The sequence below is a fragment of the Callorhinus ursinus genome, unplaced genomic scaffold (genome assembly GCF_003265705.2).
Source record: "Callorhinus ursinus isolate GAN/ISIS: 27379988/994484 unplaced genomic scaffold, GSC_fseal_2.0 scaffold11, whole genome shotgun sequence".
In the NCBI taxonomy this organism is placed as follows: Eukaryota; Metazoa; Chordata; class Mammalia; order Carnivora; family Otariidae; genus Callorhinus; species Callorhinus ursinus.
The window spans coordinates 20,798,254-20,821,828 of NW_027397073.1; the positions used below are offsets into that span (position 1 = coordinate 20,798,254).

Consider the following 23,575-nt stretch of genomic DNA (forward strand, 5'->3'; position numbering starts at 1 on the left):
AACCATATGGTCCTCTCAATTGATGCAGAAAAAGCATTTGACAAAATACAGCATCCTTTCCTGATTAAAACTCTTCAGAGTATAGGGATAGAGGGAACATTCCTCAAGTTCATAAAATCCATCTATGAAAAACCCACAGCGAATATCATCCTCAATGGGGAAAAGACGAGAGCCTTTCCCTTAAGATCAGGAACACGTCAAGGATGCCCACTCTCGCCACTATTGTTCAACATAGTACTAGAAGTCCTAGCAACAGCAATCAGGCAACAAAAAGAAATAAAAGGTATTCAAATTGGCAAAGAAGAAATCAAACTCTCTTTGCAGATGACATGATACTTTATGTGGAGAATCCAAAAGACTCCACCCCCAAATTACTAGAACTCATACAGCAATTCAGTAATGTGGCAGGATACAAAATCAATGCACAGAAATCAGTTGCTTTCTTATACACTAACAATGCAACTGTAGAAAGAGAAATTAGAGAAATGATTCCATTTACAATCGCACCAAAAACCATAAGATACCTTGGAATAAACCTAACCAAAGAGGTAAAGGATCTATACTCTAGGAACTACAGAACACTCATGAAAGAAATTGAAGAAGACACAAAAAGATGGAAAAAACATTCCATGCTCATGGATCGGAAGAATAAACATTGTTAAAATGTCTGTGCCGCCCAGAGCAATCTATACCTTCAAACCCATCCCGATCAAAATTCCAATGACATTTTTCAAAGTGCTGGAACAAACAATCCTAAAATTTGTATGGAATCAGAAAAGACCCCAAATTGCTAAGGAAATGTTGAAAAAGAATAACAAAGCTGGGGGCATCATGTTACCCAATTTCAAGCTATATTACAAAGCAGTGATCATCAAGATAGTATGGTACTGGCACGAAAACATATATATAGACCAATGGAACAGAATAGAGAGCCCAGTTAGGGACACTCAACTCTATGGTCAAATAATCTTCGACAAAGCAGGAAAAAATATGCAATGGAAAAAAGAGAGTTTCTTCAATAAATGGTGCTGGGAAAATTGGACAGCTACATACAGAAGAATGAAACTCGACCATTCTCCAACACCATACACAAAGATAAACTCAAAATGGATGAAGGACCCCAATGTGAGACAGGAATCCATCAAAATCCTAGAGGAGAACATAAGCAGTAACCTCTTCGACATCGGCCACAGCAACTTCTTTCAAGATTCATCTCCAAAGGCAAGTGAAATAAAAACAAAAATGAACTTTTGGAACTTCATCAAGATAAAAAGCTTCTGCAGAGCAAAGGAAACAGTCAACAAAACAAAGAGGCAACCCACAGAATGGGAGAAGATATTTGCAAATGACACTACAGATAAAGGGCTGGTATCCAAGATCTATAAAGAACTTCTCAGACTCAACACCCAAAAAACAAATAATCAAGTCAAAAAATGGGCAGAAGACATGAACAGACACTTTCAAAAGAAGACATACAAATGGCTAACAGACACATGAAAAAATGTTCATCATCATTAGACATCAGGGAAATTCAAATCAAAACCACACTGAGATACCACCTTACACAAGTTAGAATGGCAAAAATTGACAAGGCAAGAAACAACAAATGTTGGAGAGGTTGTGGAGAAAGGGGAACCCCTCTTAGACTGTTGGTGGGAATGCAAGTTGGTACAGTCACTTTGGAAAACAGTGTGGAGTTTCCTCAAAAAATTAAAAATAGAGCTACCTTATGACCCAGCAATTGCACTACTGGTATTTACCCCAAAGAAACAGATGTAGTGAAAAGAAGGGCCATATGCACTCCAATGTTCATAGTCTGTAATAGCCAAACTGTGGAAAGAGCCGAGATGCCCTTCAACAGATGAATGGATAAAGAAGATGTGGTCCATATATACAATGGAATATTACTCAGCCGTCAGAAAGGATGAATACCCAACTTTTACATCAACATGGATGGGACTGGAGGAAATTATGCTAAGCGAAATTAGTCAAGCAGAGAAAGTCAATTATCATATGGTTTCACTTATTTGTGGAACATAAGGAATAGTTGTGGAGGACATTAGGAGAAGGAAGGGAAAAATGAAGCGGGGGCAATCAGAGGGGGAGAGGAACTATGAGAGACAATGGACTCTGAGAAACAAACTGAGGGTTTCAGAGGGGTGAGGGATGGGAGGATGGGTTAGCCCAGTGATGGGTATTAAGGAGGGCATGTACTGCATGGAGCACTGGGTGTTATACGAAAACAATGAATCATGGAACACTATATCAAAAACTAATGATGTACTGTATGGTGACTAACATAACATAATTAAATTAAATGAAATTAAAAAAAATACTAATTGTAATGTTAACTCAACTCCGAAGAAAAAACCCCAGCAGTTAAACCTAAACTTAGGCTCACATAAGTTTATAATAATAATTTCAGTTTATAAAAATATTATATTGCAAAGAAATAAGATAGATGATCAATAAAAGACATAAAGACAGATGACATTTATATATTATTCTGTTGGGAGAGTGAATTGTAGATACTAGCTCAAGGAGAAACATGTGTAAATTCTTCTGTGTTAAAAAGAAACTTCCTCATGTATTTTGTAAATGGATGATGGTGGATATCAAATTGCTATGGTATTTCTATGCATTTGGATTTATTTAAAAGAGTGGTATACCAAAGAAATTACATCCTTCACGGACATTTATAACAAACAGTTTTAGATGTTAAATTCAAAAATGTTTGAGTGCTACAAACTTTTCTAAGTTATTTTTGGGAAGAACTGAATGAAAATTTGAGAATAAGTGATATATAACACAATATCCTATAAAGATATTTACAAAGAGTAAATTGTGGATAAGCAAACAAATGAACAGACTCCAGAAAAAGGAAAAGAAAAAAAGATGACAGGGAAAATTGTAAAAAGAATCAGAGATTCAAGCCAGATATCAGCTAAAATGATTCTAAATTCCTTAAAGAAAGAGGTTATCATTTTGTAGTCTTTGTATGTCTTATAGTGCAGTGATAGAGATACTTTATATTTTTCAAGTGAGTTAATAAGTAGGATTTTCTAGAAGTAATATTTAGAAATCTGTCACTTTAACCCACTGGAGACTATTTAAGTGGTTTGATGTATTATTTAGTTCCCTGGGGTGTACAGTTACTATAGTAATAATAGTAATAATAATGGACTTGAACACATTTGTAAGTAAGAGCCATATGATAACATAATGTCTATATTCAGGAAACTTAAACTCTCAGTCTTCCAGGCAGTCAGTTTAATGATTTCACCCATCTTACTGATCAAATGGGATCACTGCATAGTCATTAATGTTGATTGCCACATTGTAAAGCCGTCTCTGTGTTGACAATTTTTACCCATAAATAAATGTGACAACCAGAGTTTCCCTAGATATAGAAGGCACCCACTCCACAAATTGCACACATTTCCTTATCAATAGTATTATGTGAACTTAACCAATATTTTATAATACATTTAGAAAAAGAATTTCATAAATATATCCTGGAATGGAGAAACATAAAATAATTTGGCGAGTCACAGAATATAAAATCAGAGAACTAAGAGAACCCGAGACTAAATTTATATTCCAGTTCCGAGTCTTTCATTACTGAAGAAAGGAATTTTCCTTTCTAAGTTTTGCATTTTCACTACTGACCTGGGTACAAATGGCTCGCAAATAATAAAAGTTCTTTAAAAAATAATAAATCTATTGTATGTTTTGGCATCTCAACAATTCCCATTGTTCTATTCCCTGGCACAAAATAGAATAGTCTGTATTCCAAAGCTTTGGTTTTGAAGTATTTTGATTCATGATTCATTTCTAAAAGGGCACAGAAGTCTATACCTACTTAGAAGACAGTTGTTGCAGAAATAATCATTCTAAAGTAAGTTGGATACAATACTATGTATTGAAATGCTGTTTGGTATTTTTCTCCCACATGTCAGGGTTGAGAGCCAGAAACACACACACACACACACACACACACACACACACTCTCTCTCTCTCTCTCTCTCTCTCTCTCTCTCTCTCTCTCTCTTTCCCTCTCCCTCTCCCTCACACTACTGTTCAAAGCATTCACTGCACTGCTATGTTTATGTAAAACAACTCAGAAACCGATATCATCAAGAATTTTCAATAAATCTCTGCTTTGTGGCCAAATATGACAAGAAATCTGCTGTGACACAGCTTGCTGACAACTGAATTTATATCTCACACTGATGCACAAAGATTTTTCAAGTAGAAATTCCCTCACCAAATTACTTAGCTCTTTGAACAGAACATATTGATATTTGAAAGCTTTTACAACGTTCTTAAAAATGTTGGCACTAAATGCAACCTAAGGAAATCTAAAGTAGAGACTTTTTTTAAGCTACAATTTTAAGAAATAAAATCCTCTGTAGGTATTTCTCAACATGGTACTTGACAGAGTCGAGAGATGTGTTGAAGAGGAGGGGTAGAAAAATAAGAATAAAGATAAAATTTTGAAGTGAAAAGAATTTAAGTGAAATGATTTCTCACTCTGCCTCTCCTTACCACGTCTTTTCTGCAATGACCTACATATCATCTGGACTCTTGGGAAATTTAGTGTCTATTGCCCTTGTTAAATATTTTCGTCTCCTTCACAGTTTCAGGTGTTCTTTGACAAGTACTTGTCATGGAATATCCATGAACTCCACCAATATCCTCATACTCCCCTCAGGAAACATATGAATATTCACAAATATGTGTTCTGTCATTATTCTCTACAGTGTGGTAAAGAGCCCAAGCACTGAGGTCAAACTGCCTGGATTCATGATCTAGTTCTGGCTCTTGGTAGTGAGCACATGGTACAGCCAGTAACTGAGATGCATCCTATAGAGTCCCAGTGCATGGTATTCACATCCTGGTGGCTTCCCTGACACATTTCACCAGGATTGGTCTGATGACCAATGGAATGCAGCACAAATGCGGAAGAAATTCCACTTCCAAAACCAGGTTAACAAAGAAGACATACAAATGGCCAAAAGACACATGAAAAAAATGCTCAATGTCACTTGGCATCAGGGAAATAGGAGATACCACAATAAGGTATCACCTCACATCAGTCAGAATGGCTAAAATTAACAACTCAAGAAACAACAGATGTCGGTGAGGATGCGGAGAAAGGGGAACTCTCTTACATTGTTGGTGGGAATGCAAACTGGTGCAGCCACTCTGGAAAACACTATGGAGGTTCCTCAAAAAGTTAAAAATAGAACTATCTTATGAGCCAGCAATTGCACTACTAAGTATTTATCCAAAGGATACAAACATAGTGATCTGAAGGGGCACCTGCACCCCAATGTTCATACCAGCAATGTCCACAATAGCCAAAATATGGAAAGATCCCAGATGGCCATTGACACATGAACGGATAGAGAAGATGTGGTGTATATATACAATGGAATATTACTCGGCCATCAAAAGAATAAAATCTTGTCATTTGCAATGACATGGATAGAACTGAAGGATATTATGCTAAGTGAAATAAGTCAGTCAGAGAAAGACAAATACCATAGGATTTTACTCCTATGTGGAATTTAAGAAACAAAACAGATGAACATAGGGGAAGGGAAGGAAAAATAAGATGAAAACAGAGAGGGAGGCAAATCTCAAGAGACTTAATTACAGGAAACAAACTGAGGGTGGCAGGAGGGGAGGTAGGCGGGGTGATGGGGTACCTGGGTGATGGTCATTAAGGAGGGCACTTGAAGTAATGAGCTCATTGTGTTACATGCAACTGATGAATCACTAAATTCTACCTCTGAAACTAATAATACACTGTTAATTAAATTGAATTTAAATTAAAAAGTTAAAAAAACAAAATAAAACCTTTGGGGTTCCCTGAACAATGCTATTTTTATATGAAAGCATTCATTAAAATTGGTTTTCTGATGTGAAATAAAAGACATAAAAAGAAAGAGGTTGTCCTCTCTCTCTCAGTCTTTTTATTTTTTAAAAGATTTTATTTATTTACTTGTCGGAGAGAGAGAGCACAAGCAGGGGGAGTGGGAGAGGGAGAAGCAGGCTCCCCACTGAGCAGGGAGCCCGATGTGGGACTCGATTGCAGGACCCTGGGCTCATGACCTGAGGCAAAGGCAGATATTTAACTGATTAAGCCACCCAGGCATCCCTCTGTCCCACTTTTTTAGATCTCTCGTCCTGGGAGGAGCCAGGAGTCATGTCTTGAGAACATGCTGGCAAACCTGTGGACATAATGGAAGATGTTGAGAAAATGAGTGATTGTTCTATGTTGCTATGTTTTGGAGGTAATGTGTTATGCAGTAATAGATAACTATGCATTAACCCGAGCAAGTTATTTAAGGTCATTGTTTCTTAATTTTCTCATTGTAAAGTGGAGATGGTAATAGTACCAATGTTATGGTATGGCTGTGAGGATTGAAGAGATTATCCATAGAGAAGTATAATAGAGTGGAGGGTCAGGAATCAGCCCTTCAAAAATGCTGGTTATTGTTATCAATCTGCAGGGATCCAACAGATCCTAAGATTGAGCCAAATGTCATATAACAGGGAAATGCTGTTTAAAATACCCCTTTTACAGGTATATTATCTTATTCATGGTGATGGTTTCATGTGTATATGCATATGTCCAAACTTATCAAATTGTATACATTAAATATGTACAGTTTTGTATACACCAATTATACCTCAAAAAATCTGTTAAAAATAAGCCAAATTTTAGGGGCACCTGGGTGGCGCTGTCGGTTAAGCTCTTGGTTTCGATTCACGTCATGATCTCAGGGCTGCAAGATTGAGCCCCGTGTCAGCCTCAGCGTGGAGTCTGCTTGGGATTCTCTCTCCCTCTTCATCTGTCCCCCCCCCCAAGTAAATAAATCTTTAAAAAAAAACCCAAATTTAAAATATGACCACTTGAAAGATAAACCGAATATTTTACCAAGATGCTGAAAATTATTCTCATGGTCAAAAATGTAGTTACTTCTATAAAAAAAAAACCAAAAACATCCTGTCTTACATTCAAGAAAAGAGTTCAATACATTAAGATAGAGGTAACTAAATGGTAGGGTTTTTGTTTTTGTTTTTTTCAAGATTTTATTTATTTGAGAGAGAGAGAGCATGAACAGGGGAGGGGCAGAAGGAGAGGGAGAAGCAGACTCCCCACCCCTGAGCAGGGAGCCTGACTCAGGGCTCGAACCCAGGACCCTGGGATCATGACCTGAGTCAAAGGCAGACACTTAACCAACTGAGCCACCCAGGCACCCCTAAATGGTAGGTTTTAACTCAAATTTGAACCTGAGGGAAATTTGACATTAAGATTTTTGAGATTAGATAGGAAAATTCTTCCCCTGGCAGAAGAAAATAACTGACTGGAATTATGATTATAAAACAAAATCTAGGTTCAGATATTTGTTCTGTCCTTTATGAGCTAAGGGAAGGCCTTATTTAGACCTAGCCAGCCTGAAGATGAGGTTTGATGTGGAGGTGACCGGACCACTGCCCACCACAGGGTAACTATGAAGATGTACTGAGATCAGATGGAGGACACTGTCAGCAGGAGACTTGAAAACCCTTACAGCTTCCTACTGCCTTGCCCACTTCAGTCTGACCCTTCTCAACTGAGATTTTCTCAAACGAGATATGGCTATGAAGTCTGGATAGTCAACATCTGAGTGTACATTTTGACACCATGAGCATCAAATAGAAGATGAGACCACAGGAAAGGGAGCCTCTGATCTGGGTCCAAATGAATCATTTGAGATGAGCTTGAGTCACCACACCTCCCTTTTCTGCAGATCAGGGACTTTCTCAAGACATGGTGAGAATATCTGCCTTAGTCTTTTACAAGTTACCCTGGACTTCCCAAAAGACTTACTCAGATGAGAAAGGTCTTGGAATAAAAGATGGTGTGTTTTGTTGTAGAAATCTCTAAGACATTAGGAATTAAAAAAGAATTAGGTGACACAAATCTTAAAAAGCAGGGGATTCTTATTTTTCAATTTGCTCTAGGAAACCTTTTCAAAAGCTATGCTTATGTTCCTTTTGTACTCCATCATCCAAAATTCTTTACATTTACTAATTCTTCATTAGAAGCATTCTTGATTATTTCTACATCTCTGATAAACCATTTTTTTGCCTTGCAAAATCCTCCCTAAAAACACAATTGCATACTCCCCAGAGGTACCTTTTTGAGCTTAAAAGCCATATTTTGACCTTGTCTGCACAATCCTACTGACCTGCTGATTTTGATAATCCAGTGGAATTACCAATCAATTAATTTTATTTAACAAGTCATTTACTTATGGGACTACCAAGAAACAACCTCTGGGTTTTCAACTCTCATTCATTAATAACTGTGCCATTTACACAGCACTGTGGGAGATACAGAGGTACATAAAAAATACTACCTCCTGCAGAAACTCACAGTAAGAGGAAGAATGAAGTACACCATTCAAGACTCAAAGAACAAAAACTGATCTTAATAATGTAATGATCAAATTATTATTTGGAGTCACAAACACACTAGACAAGGACATCATTTCTAATGCAAATTTAAATGAGCTTTTAACTTTTTCTTTCTTGCCACTGCTCCCATAGTTCCAAATAGTTGAAAATTTGTATGTGTTGGTGTTTACAATGGTACTAGAAGAGTAGTTGAACACTCATTACTCCTAAGAAAAGCGCTCTTGGTTAGATGTGGGCATTCACAGGGGCTGCAGGGTGACGGAGTGAATGCCCAGTTCTAAAACCTGTTAAGCAGGGTCCAGTCTTAGGATACTGGCTTCTTACACCATGAATGCAAGTTTCACACAAGGATTCTGACTTAGAATCAAATGTTTCAGAGGTTAGAATTATCCTCATATCTGGGTCCAAGATGGCATTCTGGTAGCACAGTGCCTCGAGCCAACAGAACTCTAGTTTTTAAAATCTGCTTTTTCTCATGCAGCTTTATTTTACTTCTCAATAGCTTCTCCAACCCATTGTTTGAGTTCTGCAATCAAGGGACTAAAGCAGATGATGGGAATGGGGGAAAAAAAGAGTTGGCTTTCACAGTAAATGTTCTAGAAAGCCCCAAACCAGTAGTCATAAGCAGTTCCTAAGCTATCACAAAAGTAAAATTGTATGCCTTCCTTTGCCTCAGTCTTTTTACTACATGCTTCAGGCCACTTTTTTTGAGACTTCTTTTTTCCTTTAAAAGCTGATACTAGGGCGCCTGGGTGGCTCAGTTGGTTAAGCGACTGCCTTCGGCTCAGGTCATGATCCTGGAGTCCCGGGATCGAGTCCCACATCGGGCTCCCCGCTCAGTGGGGAGTCTGCTTCTCCCTCTGACCCTCCCCCCTCTCATGCTCTCTCTCTCTCTCATTCTCTCTCTCAAATAAATAAATAAATAAATAAATAAATAAATAAATAAAATCTTAAAAAAAATAAAAGCTGATACTATATTTTTTCCCCTCAAAGATGTACAGGGAAACAGAAAAAAAATGAAATTCAAGAGAATTCTTCCTAACAAACTCTCATACATTAAATTATCAGAAATTTTTTTAACTCGTGATCTTAAAGGTCATCTGCTTCAATCTAAATCCTTCCTAGTTCTGATCCTCCCCCTCTCCTCCAGCATTTTCCAGAAGAAAACCCAGGTTGAAAATGGAAAGGAGATCCAAGGTCAAACAAATACTTATGTTCCATCAAGTAATAAAATACTAGAAATAAATGTAAGTAAATCTACCTCTTTCCACGAATGGCTCTCACCCAAAGAAGTTGCTTACCCAAGATTACATCCCACTTCTTGCGGGGGGCAGCCTGCATTAAAATCGAGACAAGATTGGAGAAAAAGTCCAGAAGCCTCCTCTGGGACAACTCTGAAGGACAATCCATCACCAGAACAACCTGTGGAGTCAGCTGAAGTCCCCATTAAACTACACCACCAGTTCCATTTCTCCCTCCTCCCAATCCTGCATCACTTACCCTCACAAGGTGTTATTCCAGAAAGCACTTGCTAATAAATTGCCTGTATTTGAAATTCTGTCTCAGAGTCTGATTCCTGGAAACCCAGCATCTGACCCTTATATACCCTTTACAAATTCAGGAAAGTTATACTTGATGCTCCTGATTTCTTTTAAGTAATTTCATTTGTAGTATAATTCTTTGGCCATTGTAAAAATAGTCAGCCTTTGCCACCATTTTACAACAAAGCACACTGAATCGGAAAATCAAAATATCTGGGTTCTCTTGCCTGTGTTCTGAGCTGGTATGTTTCTCACAAGCATTAGCTTACTTAGCTATGAAATGTGTTCAGGGGTAAGGAGCCACATATGCCACATCATGTTTTCAACCAATAAATTGACAAATCTTAGACAAATAAACAGATTTTTGTACTCCAATGAAATTAAATACATTTCCCCGTGGATTTGAAAAAATGAAAAACACTTCAGATAGTCTATATTTAATCTGCTAATTTATATTTTATAGAGCATGATGAAAAATGTCAAGGAAGAGAGGAAAAATTGTCTTACAAAACTAATGATTCTTAAGTGGAACAGCAAACATCTTCACACAGGTGATTAGAAATCAGCATGGCACTGTGATGTGGTTTATAGAAGACTCGCTAGATAAGACTTGATAAATCTAACTGCAAGTGGGGCCATCAGAAAATGTATCTACTATTCTGCATGAAATCATTGCTCTGCCAAGATAGAGATCTACAATTTGTTCAGCAGAGCTATCTAAGGCCTATCAATCATGTCAGTTGCAAAGAGCTTATTTTATTTATCAGAAAGCTAAAGAATTTATTTTAAAATCAACTTTGATTATATGTTGAAGTCATTTCCTTTCGTTAGAGTTTTACGAACACAGAGTTTGGAGATGACAAAGAATATAATACGATGAAGTTATTTCAAAAGATATATTTTCTATCAACTCTTCCTTTCTTATTGAAGTTTTATTTAAGTATAATATATGTATTGAAAACATGGAATATCCAAAGTAGTGCTTAGGGATTTTCCAAAGTGAAATGCCTTGTAACCATATCCAGGGCATGAAATAGAACATTATCAAAAGTTTCCCCATGTTCTCTTCTGGTCACTAATCACCTCCCATCAAGAGTAACTCCTCTTCAGAATTCTAACCCCATAGATTATTTTGCCTGTTTTTAAATTTTACATAAGTTGAATCACACAGATGTGTTAGGTTTCTGTCTTACAACCTTTTATCTGCAAGATTCTCCTTATCGTTTTTGACATTTTAGTTTGTTAATTTTCACTGCTGCATGGCATTCCACTGTGTGAATATGTCACAATGTAATAAAGATGTGATATGATGAGAAGGACTGCCACACATATTCTTGTATGTGTCTTTTGGTGAACATATTATGTATCTCTGCTGGGTATATACCCAAAAGCAAAATAGGTATAAGAATGGGATTGCTGGGTCACAAAATCCTTACATATTTTGTAAAACTATTTAACTATTTAAAATAATGTACCCATAATATAAGATAATTTTAAAATAACGACAAAATTAATTGCTGGTCATTTTAGGGCCCCCATTCATGTAGAGTAAGACTCTAGGAATAAGGAAAGGTTTGTTGTTTTAGGCAACAAAATAGAGCAACTCTGAGCTCCAGGTGACAACATAAGGCAGCACAATGTGGTGGCCAGATCAAGCACAGGTTTGGGGTTCATAGTCTCAGAACCTTAGTTTGCATGTTTGTAAACTGGAGATGCTATTGTAAAAAAAAAATCTTTTAAAAAAAGGGTACATATAATACAAGGCATTCAAGGCATCTTCATCCTTGAAAAAGCAGTATACCATACAAGTTCAGAGGTTACCCAGGTTATCTCCTGGAGTGAGTCAGTAAGCTATTTGAATCTTTGTTTGCTGTCTGCAAAATCAGGACAATCTCACCACATGATAATATTATGAGGATTTAATGAAATAGTAATTAGCAAGGTACTTAGCAAGTGAATAATATTCAGAAATTCTCAATATTTGTTAGATTTCATTTCATTTTTCCTTCTTTCTAAGCTCATTAGTTCCTTTCCTATTTAATGAAAACAATTTTAACTGCCCTTAATATATCATAAAATCCTATTAGAAGATATTCTAACTATAACTGATTAAAAAAAAGGTCCCTAAACTGGTGTGTTACAAATACAAGGCATTCTTATAATGCATTTACTTATTCATTCAGTCATTTGACAGATATTTAGCAAGATCAATTTTGTGCTAGTATTAAGCTATACAATGTATGAATGTGAAGATGAATTAGATGCATTCCCTCCCTATCATGAAGTAATTCACAACCTGTTAAAAGAGGGAAGATTTCGACTTGAATACCTAAGCATATGAGGCAGGACTATGTGTAATTAATGCCACAAATGCAGCAGAAAGAAATGCTATTCAAACATGAGAAAGGAAGCCATCATTTCTGGATACAACATTCAGAAGAGAAAGAATTTATGAGAGCATCACTTTGAAAGTGATGCATACAACTTTGTTAGGTACAGATAGCCACTGAGTCATTCCAAAAGGAGAGCAATGCTCAGAGGGAAAAACAAAGAAAGGGCAATTATATTTATGGATTGGCAATTAGTCTAGCTTGGCAGTAGTCTCAGATATATCTATATATCTTTCTATATCTATCTATCTATATGATCAAAGAGTATGGAAGAGACTAGAAGGGGCTAAGACTCATTATGATGCTGTTTTGACAGTTCAGGTGTGCAGTCATAAAGAAGAGAATTAACATATGACTGGGGAATAGGAAGGTAGCCAGGGATTGAAAAGATATTGTGGAAGAAAAATCAAATCAACAAGAAATGGGAACTTACTGGATAAGGAAGTTATAGATGGAACATAAAGGTCCACAGAGGATTTTTTTTTTTTAATTTGAGTATAGTTGACACATGAAGCACAATGATTTTTTAAGAAGAAAGCTATAGAAGATTGGCACACATAGAACTTCGTTACAAGAGGAAAGTGGTTGGAGGGGAAAAGAGAGGCAGCTTAGAGTACAGTGCCTCTCTATGTAGTAAAAGGAATGAAAGAATGACAATGGCTTCACAGAGTAGTGTAGCAGGGAGCTTACTGATTAGGAGCTCAGAACTCTGAAGCCAGACCTTCTGAGTCCAAATTCTGGTTCTGCCACTGAGTTGCTGTATGACTAAAAGCTAGGTACTTAAAGTCTCCAAGCCTCAGTTCCCTTATTAGGGAATAATAATAATTTGTACTTACGAGAGTAAGACTGAGAGCTCTATTAGAGCGTGGAGGAAACATGACATCTAGTTAAGTAGAAAGAAGCAGCCGTTAATTCATTCACCTAAGTTGTCTCCCCTGGAGCCTGCCAATTGCGCCAGGCTCTGTTCTGAGCATTGAGGATACGAGGTGATCAAAGAGGCAAAATCTCTACCCTCATAGAGATTACAATATGGGGAACACATAATAAATAAGCAAATACAAAAATGCAAGCAGGATGGTCATCCACCTTACTAAAGAAAAAGGAAGCAGAATAAACAGAGCAGAGAGTGACCAAAAATGCTGTGTTAGACAATAGTCAGGGAAGACCCGTGATGGTGGCCATTGAATGCAGACTTGAATGAAATTAAGAAAAAGCCATGTAATTACCTACGAAAAGAAATTCCAGGGAAAGAGAACAGCAAGTGAAAAGTCCTTGCGTTCAGATGTGTGTTACTTTCTTTTTTTTTTTCCTTAGGTTTTATTTATTTATTTGACAGAGACACAGCAAGAGAGGGAACACAAGCAGGGGGAGTGGGAGAGGGAGAAGCAGGCTTCCTGCAGAGCAGGGAGTCCTATGCGGGGCTCGATCCCAGGACTCTGGGATCATGACCTGAACCGAAGGCAGCCACTTAACAACTGAGCCACACAAGCGCCCCTGGATGTGTGTTATTATCCGAAGAACAGAGAGGAAGCCTATGAGGCTGAAATGGATTAGAGTAGTAGCAGGAGATGAAGTGAGAGATGTGTCCAGAGGTTTTATCACAGGAGGCCTTGTAGGACATGGTAAAATCTTGGATTTTGTTCTGCATATGATGGGAGATCAAGAGGAGTGACATGATCTAATTCACACATTGAAAGACTGCTCTGTAGATAACTTACCATAGGAGAAAGAGCTAAGAGATTAATTATGAGCTTAGAGCTACAGTCTATAATCTGAAATAGTTGATGGTGGCATAGTTTAGGACTGCAGTAGAGATGGGAAGGAGTAGTTGGCTTTGGGACAGTTATTGTAGGGAAGAACTATAGGATTGATGAAAGACTGAATTTGGGATGTGATGAAATTTGGATAGAAGAGCGTGAAACTAGAGTTTTGAACAATAGTAAATAGATGAACTATGATACCATTTGTTGAAAAAGGGAAAACTGGGATGCCTGGGTGGCTCAGTCATTAGGCGTCTGCCTTCGGCTCAGGTCATGATCCCAGGGTCCTGGTATCGAGTCCCACATCGGGCTCCTTGCTCAGTGAGGAGCCTGCTTCTCCCTCTCCCTCTACTGCTCCCTCTGCTTGTGCTCTCTCTCTCTGACAAATAAATAAATAAAAATCTTTTAAAAAAATAAAAAGGGAAAACAGTAAGAGGGTCGAGTTTGGAGTGGGGGGGAGGGAATTATGAAAGGCAGGATTTCCATTCTGAACATAGCTGACTTGCCTATTACACACCCATATGGAGAAATTGAGTCAATGGTTGATATGAAAGTTGATATGGATTCTGATAAGAGATCAAGTTAGAGATAAAATTTGGGATTTGTCAACATTTAGATGGCATTAGGCCATCAGAACTAGATGACATCATCAAAAGAGCGAGATAGGCAGAAGAGAGAAGGCTGACGACTGAGCCCTGGGGCACTCTCTGACTCAGATTGGGAGCAAGAGGAGGAATAAGTTAAAGATACTGAGGAGGAGCAGCCAGTAGGATAGGAAGAAAACCAGGAGCATTGACTATGTCATAACCCAAGTGAAAAAAAGTGTTTCAGTAAAAAAAAAAAAAAAAAAAAGTGAGATGTTATGTCAAATTTTGCTGAGCATCTGAAAGTTGATGATTTATTTTGATAATGTGGAGATGACTCATTTCACCTTGCAACTGTGGTTTTAAGTGGAGAGAAACTGTGAAAATCTCATCAAAACTAATAAGGAAGATTACAAAGATTATAAAGAGGAAAATGTGGGTATAAACACATTTTAAAAGAGTTTTTCAGGAAGGGAGAGGGATGAGCTTCAGCTGTGGGGGAAAGTAGTATCCAATGAGGGTGTTTTGAAACAAGAGTTGTGACAGAATGCTTGAATGCCTATTGGAGTTATCCATGAAGAGAGAAAAATGAATGATTTTTCCCCAGGAAAGGGAAGGGGTCCTCCGGTGGATGAGAAGACTTCAGATAGGAGCACAAATACATCAACTAGATTTGATGGAAGAATAAAGATACCATTTCTCAGTTCTTCCCTCTTCTTGGTAATATTGTAAGCCAGATTATTAGCTGAGAATGGGGAAAGAAGAGAGATTTGGGGAGTCTGAGAAGTAAGAATAGATGTAAGACGTTCATCTTATAAACTGAAACAATGGTTGATGAGAGAAATGAGTGGCATTTCCAAAAACAAGACTGCTTGCCTTGGATTTGTGGTCACTGATGCCCGGCAAGCAAGTCATGTGTTTTTCTCTGGATAAAATCAGCTGTTAGGGTACATGGTGAGAGCTGGCAGTAGAGCTGATTTAATCAGGGTTGAGATTTTTCTGGTGAGTATGACGGGGTAGGAGGACCAGGGGAGATGAGGGTGTTTGCAAGAGACTGAGGATAATAAATGACTGTGAATTCTCAGTTGAGTTTGGAGGTGAATGAGGACATGAGGCAGATGAGGGACTGTGGGAAGGTGGCAGAGTTAATGGGTTGGAGCTCTTGGTGGGATTGAAGAATTGTTGGCAAGGAGGCAATAAACTAAGTGAGCAGGAAAGTAACAGAGTATAGATAAAGGGGTGATAGAAACTGAGGCTTGTAGGGGTTACAATGATTACTTTAGGGGAATTGATGAACTGAGGTGGGTAAGAGCCAATATCACTGCAGGTACCATAAAGGAACAAACAGCCATTGGATGAATTACCTGCATGGATATTATAATTACCAAGATTAATCATAGAGGTAATTGGAAAGGAAGTGATCCCCAGGTGTGGAATATCTTCAGTTAATGTGGGAATATGACAGAAAACTTCAACAAGAAGAGGGTACTAAGTGGATATCTGTTAACACTTGCTTCAAGGGTGCTAGATTATCTAAATTGGGAAATTAGACCTATTAAAAAATCACACACAAAAAAATATGAAGATGTGATCATTAGAATAAGACCAATAATCGTGACAGAAGTTTCAGCTCTTCAATTCATATTTTTTATAATTCCTTAAATATGTATTCATCTGTTTTGCAACAGAGAGACCACTGGATTGCACACAACAAATACAATAAGTAAAAATTTGACTTGAAATTATAAACGATAGGGTTTTAGTCATTCTTCATTTTGTCCAGCTGCCCAGAAAATTCAGAGAAAACTCTAAATATTTTTGATAATTTGATACAGAAAAGATGAAAACAGAAAACACTTCATTTCTTCCTTGTGGTACCAATCTTTACCTACCAGGATTGTTGGACTGGGCATCCATAGGAATCATGAGCTTGGCCCGAGTGGCTCGACGTGCAGCCAGTGACCTTTCCAGAGTGGACATGGAGCTCCCTGCTTCTTCAGTGTCTTGACCTACAAGAAAAACAATGTTCCTGAGAGACACACTTTCTTCAATGATGAAATACTTTACATAATTTCTAGCTAGGCACACCGATGCTTTTTTCATTTTATTGAGGTTTTAAATAATTATATCTACTTTTTTGGTTACCCAATCAATATAGTCTCATTGCACAAACATTAGTAAAATTTACCATAACCCTGTTATTCAGAAAGAACCATTATTTATATTTTGTTCTTTACAAGGTTTGCCTATGTGTTCATACGTGAGAGTGAGAAAGTATACATATTTTGTACTTAGTGGCATTTACCATACATGCTATTTTGTTACCTTCTTAAGAAAATACTATGAACATATTTGTCTGTCAAGTCAGTTTTATAATATGTATTTATTTATTTAAAACCACTCATACGTCTATATTCATGAGCACCACCCATTTTATTTATTTTATTTATTGTTTTTAAGTACACTATATGCCCAATGTGGGACTTGAACTCATGACCCCAAGATCAAGAGTCACATGTTCTACTGACTGAGCCAGCCAGGTGCCCCAGTTTTATTATTTTTAACAGTTCCATCGCTTCTCAGCCTTTTGGCTAAGATCAAGTGTTATTTTTAACAGTTCCATAAATGTCCTGTTGTATGAATTTACCACAATTTAATCAACTATTACTTAAGGCCCAAAGGCATTATATCTTATTATAAAAACACAGGGAATGAACTATATTTTTCAAAAGTAAGGCTAGGTCTACTTATATAAATTTATCATGATCCCATAAAATACCACACTAAAGAGTCATCAAAAATAATAAAAAACAAATGATATGTGTAGATTTAAAATGTTAACAAAAATATATGTTGAGAACAATAAAACTGAAGTTCTGAAGAGTATCATATATGCCCATTTGTGTAATATACATATAAAAGCATATTGTGTATATACACATTTCTGTGTGTGCATATATATATAAACATATATTTGTATATAATGCATGTGTATATGGGTTATATATCTGTATAAATGTGTGTGCATATATGTATATAAACATATATATGTATATAATACATGTATATATGGGTTAAATAACTGTATACAATATATAATATATATGTGTGTTTATATATCTGTATAAATGTGTGTGCATATATATATAAACATATATATGTATATAATACATGTATATATGGGTTAAATAACTATATACAATATATAATATATATGTGTGTTTATATATCTGTATAAATGTGTGTGCATATATATCTGTATAGAAAGGTTACACACAAAATTCTCAATATCACCTTCCTTTTGTGAAAGGGATAAGGAATTTGGGGATGGTGAAAAGTCAAACATACTTTTAATTCCTTTGGGTATTATTTTTCACAACTTTTTGTACTATATTCTTTCTTTTAAAATTACATACATGTATTCTTTTTTTGGTTAAAATAGTAGTTAATACAATTCAAAATTTAAAATAATGCTGTGGGAAATTTCTACACAGCCAAGACAATAACAACAGCCTAGATCTGAGTCTCTCCACACATCCTCCAAAAAACTACACAGACCATATAAGACAATAAAACTATGCAAATTACACCCCTACAGCACAACTAAAAGAGAGAACACAACAAACTTTGAATCTCCCAAAAGTACATAAGTAAATAACATTTTCTAGCCAAGCTATGACTCAAGATGCTGCCATAAAGTCTTTGTGGGAAGTTGAATATTTGAGAAAACTATTCAAAAGAGAGCAGAGAGGAATAAGCCTCCTAAGACTGATCTAAAATCACCCACAAAAGGAGAAAGTCTACCCCAAATGTAAAAATATTTTTAAAGTTTCCTAGTAGACCAGAGCACTTAAGAGTATACTATTCATTGACATGGAGTTTTGTTCTTTTAACCAGGAGAGTATAGAGAACGCTTCATATAATGTAAAATATAGGCAGCAGAATTTTGAGTGTTACTTTCCTTTTACTATAGAGTTGGCAAGTAGGTCCTCAAATAAAAACAGATAGGCACAAGTATTCTCACATTCTAAAGAAAATAGCCATTGTTTGGAGTTAAGCTTCTCCCAGCTTACTTCTGACTTACTAAATGATCAAAAGTAGTCTGGCTGCCCCCAAATGTCATTTTAGTGTATAAAAGATAAAGGGAAATGTAAAGAAGGAGATACCCTAGCGATAATTGGTAAAACCTTCTGAGGACTGAGAGGCAATTCTATCCCCTTCAGTGGGAGACAGAACTATGATATCTTCCTGATGCCCTCTAGGAACCAAAACGGTCAGAATAAGCATCTGTAAAACGTGGAGGTTCCTGCAAAAGAGATCTGCCTTTTATTCATTCTCTAGGTATTAGTCCGCTCAGGCAGCAGGCTTGCTGGTCTACCCTGTGTCTATTTAAACAGAGGAAGAAGTTATTAAAGAGAGCAAGACTGAAAGAAGACCAGGATTGGAGTACAAGCTCTCTCATCATTTGACCTGGCAAAGATGTAGGAACTTCTGGGTCAAGTGAGCACTTGGAAAGTTGCTCAAGCTTGAGTCATCTTCCTGGAATTCACTCAAGAGCAGCTGACCCACCAAAGGACAGTGAGGTTGACAGAGCTGTTCCTGATAGGAGTGGGTTAAGCCCTGACTTGATATCTCACATCATGTAATTGGCCAGTAGAAGAATCCCACAGGGTCTCATAAAGAACTCATACTTGTGTTTCACAAAAGCCCAAGAATTTGGATGTCACATGAAGACAGCCCATGCACACAAAAAGCAATGCCAAATTCAAACTATCTTTTCTGTCCTCCCTTCCTGCCTCTCTCCTCTTCATCTTCCCTCCCCATACTCCTATACAGCCAGGAAGAACAGACAAGTAGGGGGAATAAGTAAAGGGGTTTCTGAAACAGACTGTGCCCCCTCCTTCTGCCCCACCTCCCCCACTCCATTTCCCTCCAAGGTGTTGTAGGCTTTAAACAACACATTATCCCAAGTCCTCAGAGCCAAAAGTCTAGCTGGCCATAAGGGAAGGAGGAACTTTAATTTAAATTTCAGATTGCAGTTTTTAATAGAACTAGAATGCAGTTTAACAACTGAAAATAACGGAAGAGTTAGGGAATCTGCTTGAGATATTATTTAAGAGCTAGAAAAAGAATACTCAACAACTCATGATTGAAAATCAGTAAGTGAATTCCTTGCTTAAACAGATCTAAGCTGAAAAAGTATAGTAAAGCAGTTACACATTCAAATAAATAAAATATTTTAATTCAGTTTAAAAACAACAGCTACTCATTCTGCAAACACATTATGAGTAGACCAAGAGGTTTTGTGTATGTGCGTGTGTGTGTGTGTGTGTGTGTGTGTGTGTGTGTGTGTTTTGAAGAGAGTACTTGGTTGATTATTCTGCTTCCCATAAGCATTTTTAAAATACGAGGATCAACAGAAAATGAAATATCTTACAACCACTTTCTAGATTTCTTAGTTATTCCTGCACATGGATTGTTCTGTACCTATTCATCAAAGAGTAGGATTTTTTCTTCTGATCACTTGTATATCAACATAGCCTGCACATAGACTCCACCAAACCAAGCTAGTGATCATATCATGTGATTGCACAGGGATAAAAGTTGATCTTCACAGTAATCAAGGCTGAAGTAACAGAAGAGTCAATGTGTTCATACGTCATGTGTCCCTAATGTGATTTTTTTAATGCAAGAAATCGAGAGCAAATTTAAAATCAACTTACAATGATCCATAGACATAAGGAATTAAAAAATGTAAAACAGCTTCAAATTTTATTTGACAAAGCTTTCGTTCAAAATTTAACAAAAAGTAATAAATTCATTTGGCTTTCACATTTCAGTATTTCCCAAGTGTACCACCTGTTACCACTTAGAAGTTTTAAGAAGCATTGCAACTAAAAAAGGGCAGGTAATAGGATGATGGAAAAGAAACTAGTTAATCAACCAAATTTACATCAGATTATTTTAACTATTGGTAAATGACCTGCAGATTGAAGGGAAGGATACCTCCATCAAAGAGGGAGTGGAAAATCCCCTGTAGGGTTCAGAATGGGGAGTTTGGATGCCCAAGAGGAGATAGTTACCTGAATGAGAGGTGCTTTTGCTTCCCAGTTGGGTTTCTGACTGGCTGTGGCTGACTGGTGTGAGGTCTTGGCAACTTTGGATGGGAGAGTCCCTTCCTGTAGGGTCAGTACCTGATGGCTTCTCGATATTTTTCATCTCCATTTCTTCATGATGTATCCAAAGGTCAGGGGGCCTGAGGTCCTTCTGGCTGCCCTTCCTCTTGCCAACACTGTGGGTGGCCCGCTTCCTATGGAGCAAAAAATTAGAAGGCGATAGTGAGTACCTCTATTCAGTGGTCTTTCCTCTCTTTTCTCAGTCAATTCAAGTGTATCAAGGAAAGGATACAAGAGTGCTCCCAGGAGGAAACCTATGAAATCCAAGAATTGGCAGGCGTGTCTTGGCTGCCTTTCCTCCCCACCCCTGGAACTTCACCACATTATGGGAGCAGTGGTGCTGAATCCCCAAGGCCTAGGCTGCCTGCCAGAGAGTGCCCGATTCTAGCTTCACCAGCTACAAATTTTCACACAAGGTGACAATGGGTTAGATGGAGCCATATGCCAATCTTTGGAGCTAGTCATAAGGTACTTGACTGTAACATCTGTTTAGGAGATAAATGAAGGAGTTGCTTTGAAAGGGCAAATAGAAATAAAAAGGCCAGAATCTGTGACAGCCAAGACTGGTGTTTAGAAGAAAGTCCATAGCTCAGCTGTATAAGTTAATGTGCTATTTGAAGACAAAATGCGGCATGAGGACATTCTAAGGAGAATAAAGCACTTGTGCCTTGGAGTCACTAAGTATCTGGATGCAAACACAATAAGACCCATCCTTTGGAGAGAGAAGAACACAGTTTAGAAGTAGGCTTCAAATATCTCTTATTTTCCTCTGTAAGAATTTAACAACCATAAATTCATTTTTCAGTGGTAGTCTCTTTTGGGGGCTAGTGAGATTCAATGTTCCCTGCAGGCTAAGTAAAGTAGCATGATATTCCTGCCCACTGTTCTCTACAGTAGGGGTCAGTAAACTATGGCCTATAGACCAAATCTGCCCACGGTCTTATTTTGTAAATAAAATTTTATTGGAATCCTACTGAGCTCCTTTATTTTCACACTGCAGTGTGTTGAGTAATTGTAACAAAGACCATGCGTCCCTCATGTCTCACAAAGCCTCAAATATTTACTATTTGCCCCTTTTCAGAAAGTTTTCAACCTCTGCTTTACAGTTCTGTTTTTTTTTTTTTTTTAAGATTTTATTTATTTATTTCAGACAGAGAGAGAGCAAGCACGAGCGGGGGTGCGGAGGGGGGTGGGGCAGAGAGAGAAGCAGGCTCCCAGCTGAGCAGGAAGCCCAATGCGGTGCTTGATCCCAGGACCCTGGGATCATGACCTGAGCTGAAGGCAGATGCTAACCACTGGGATCATGACTTGAGTCAAAGGCAGACGCTTAACCAACTGAGCCACCCAAGCGCTCCAACAGTTCTCCGTTTTTAAAAATCTCCACTGTAGCTTCTATTTTTTTTTTAAGGTAATAGTGTCTCCTCTAAGACAGATTTCAGATAGTTAAAATCTAACCTCTGATAGAACCCCAGAGAACTCCCTCTTAGTTCCTCACTTGCAACGAATAGCTTATAAGGATTAACTGTTTTCACGGTTGCTAAATGGTTCAAACCAACCACTTCAGTGAAAACTCTTTGTAACCTCTACAAGGCGACTGCGCTATTTTCCAATGCTGAAAAGGAGCTTTATGCATATGAAGCAATTAATGAATGTTTAGTGGTGTGACTTATTTTTTGTTATTGTTTTGTTTTACATTTTTTGGTCTTTTTTGAAGGATGCTGATAGGGAGAGGAGACAAAGAATGCCAGACTTAATATTTATCGAGTAGTTTAGCAGAGAAATAATGCAGTATTTTCTGTTCTAATGTTTTCCCTTACATCTACCTACATTTTGCTGATTTCCTGGCAGCTGTCCCACACTGACTCTAGACAATGGTCTGTAATAACCCTTAGATCATTTTCTTGTGTCTAAGATAATAACTCTCTGCTAACCATCCATTCCCTGAATTCATTTCCTTCTACTTCACCTGCCCACAGGAAACAATCTGCAAGTCACACACAGCTCTTTATGTAATCTACCCCTGGTAACTAATTAGAACAATTTAATGTCATTTTCGAACTTGGAGATTTCACCCTGTTATCTTTCTAACAAATCAAAATGCTAAATAACGTTTTAATCCCTGTGCCTACAAGACTGCATACAGAGAAGTACCAGTTCCAACATCCAGGATAAGACAGTCAACTTTTCCATAATAACTCAATATTTAAATAGCCTGTGGGGGAAAATGTGTCAAATAATCTTTGAAACTAAAAATAAATTATGAATTCTGGTTTCCTCTCATTTACACACATGACTCATTCATTCATTCATTCATTCACCAGCCCCCATAACCTCAGTATACCAAGCTTCCCCAGATGTATTTTATAAAAAAAAAAAAAAAATCCCAAACCTGACTGAGGTAGAGCCTTTTTATATGTTGTGATTCATAACCTCCACCTGGAAAAAAAATTATCATTCCTGATAAAATGCATACACATTTTTCTGATGGATTTTAGTCAGATCAAGACCTTTTCTGAGAAGCTACTCATCCACTCAGCTGTCAGTCAAGAATCTAAAGACTCTAAACAGACTTTATTTCCTTTTTGTATATATTCTATGAAACAACACCTACTACTTTTATTTTCTCTATAATGTGTCTTCTCAAGAGAG

The 23,575-nt window shown here is 37.4% G+C and overlaps 1 protein-coding gene across 2 annotated transcripts in view; it reads right to left on the bottom strand.

Moving 5' to 3' along the window:
* Positions 1-23,575, bottom strand: part of DCC (DCC netrin 1 receptor) — a 1,171,073-nt gene that overhangs the window by 49,537 nt on the left and 1,097,961 nt on the right. For both annotated transcript variants that reach the window (XM_073898173.1, XM_073898172.1), the window contains 2 exons: positions 20,834-21,060; positions 16,643-16,759 (listed from right to left, as the gene is read on the bottom strand). In XM_073898173.1, coding sequence (XP_073754274.1) covers positions 16,643-16,759; positions 20,834-21,060 — 344 coding nt within the window. The remainder of the gene's footprint in view (positions 1-16,642; positions 16,760-20,833; positions 21,061-23,575) is intronic.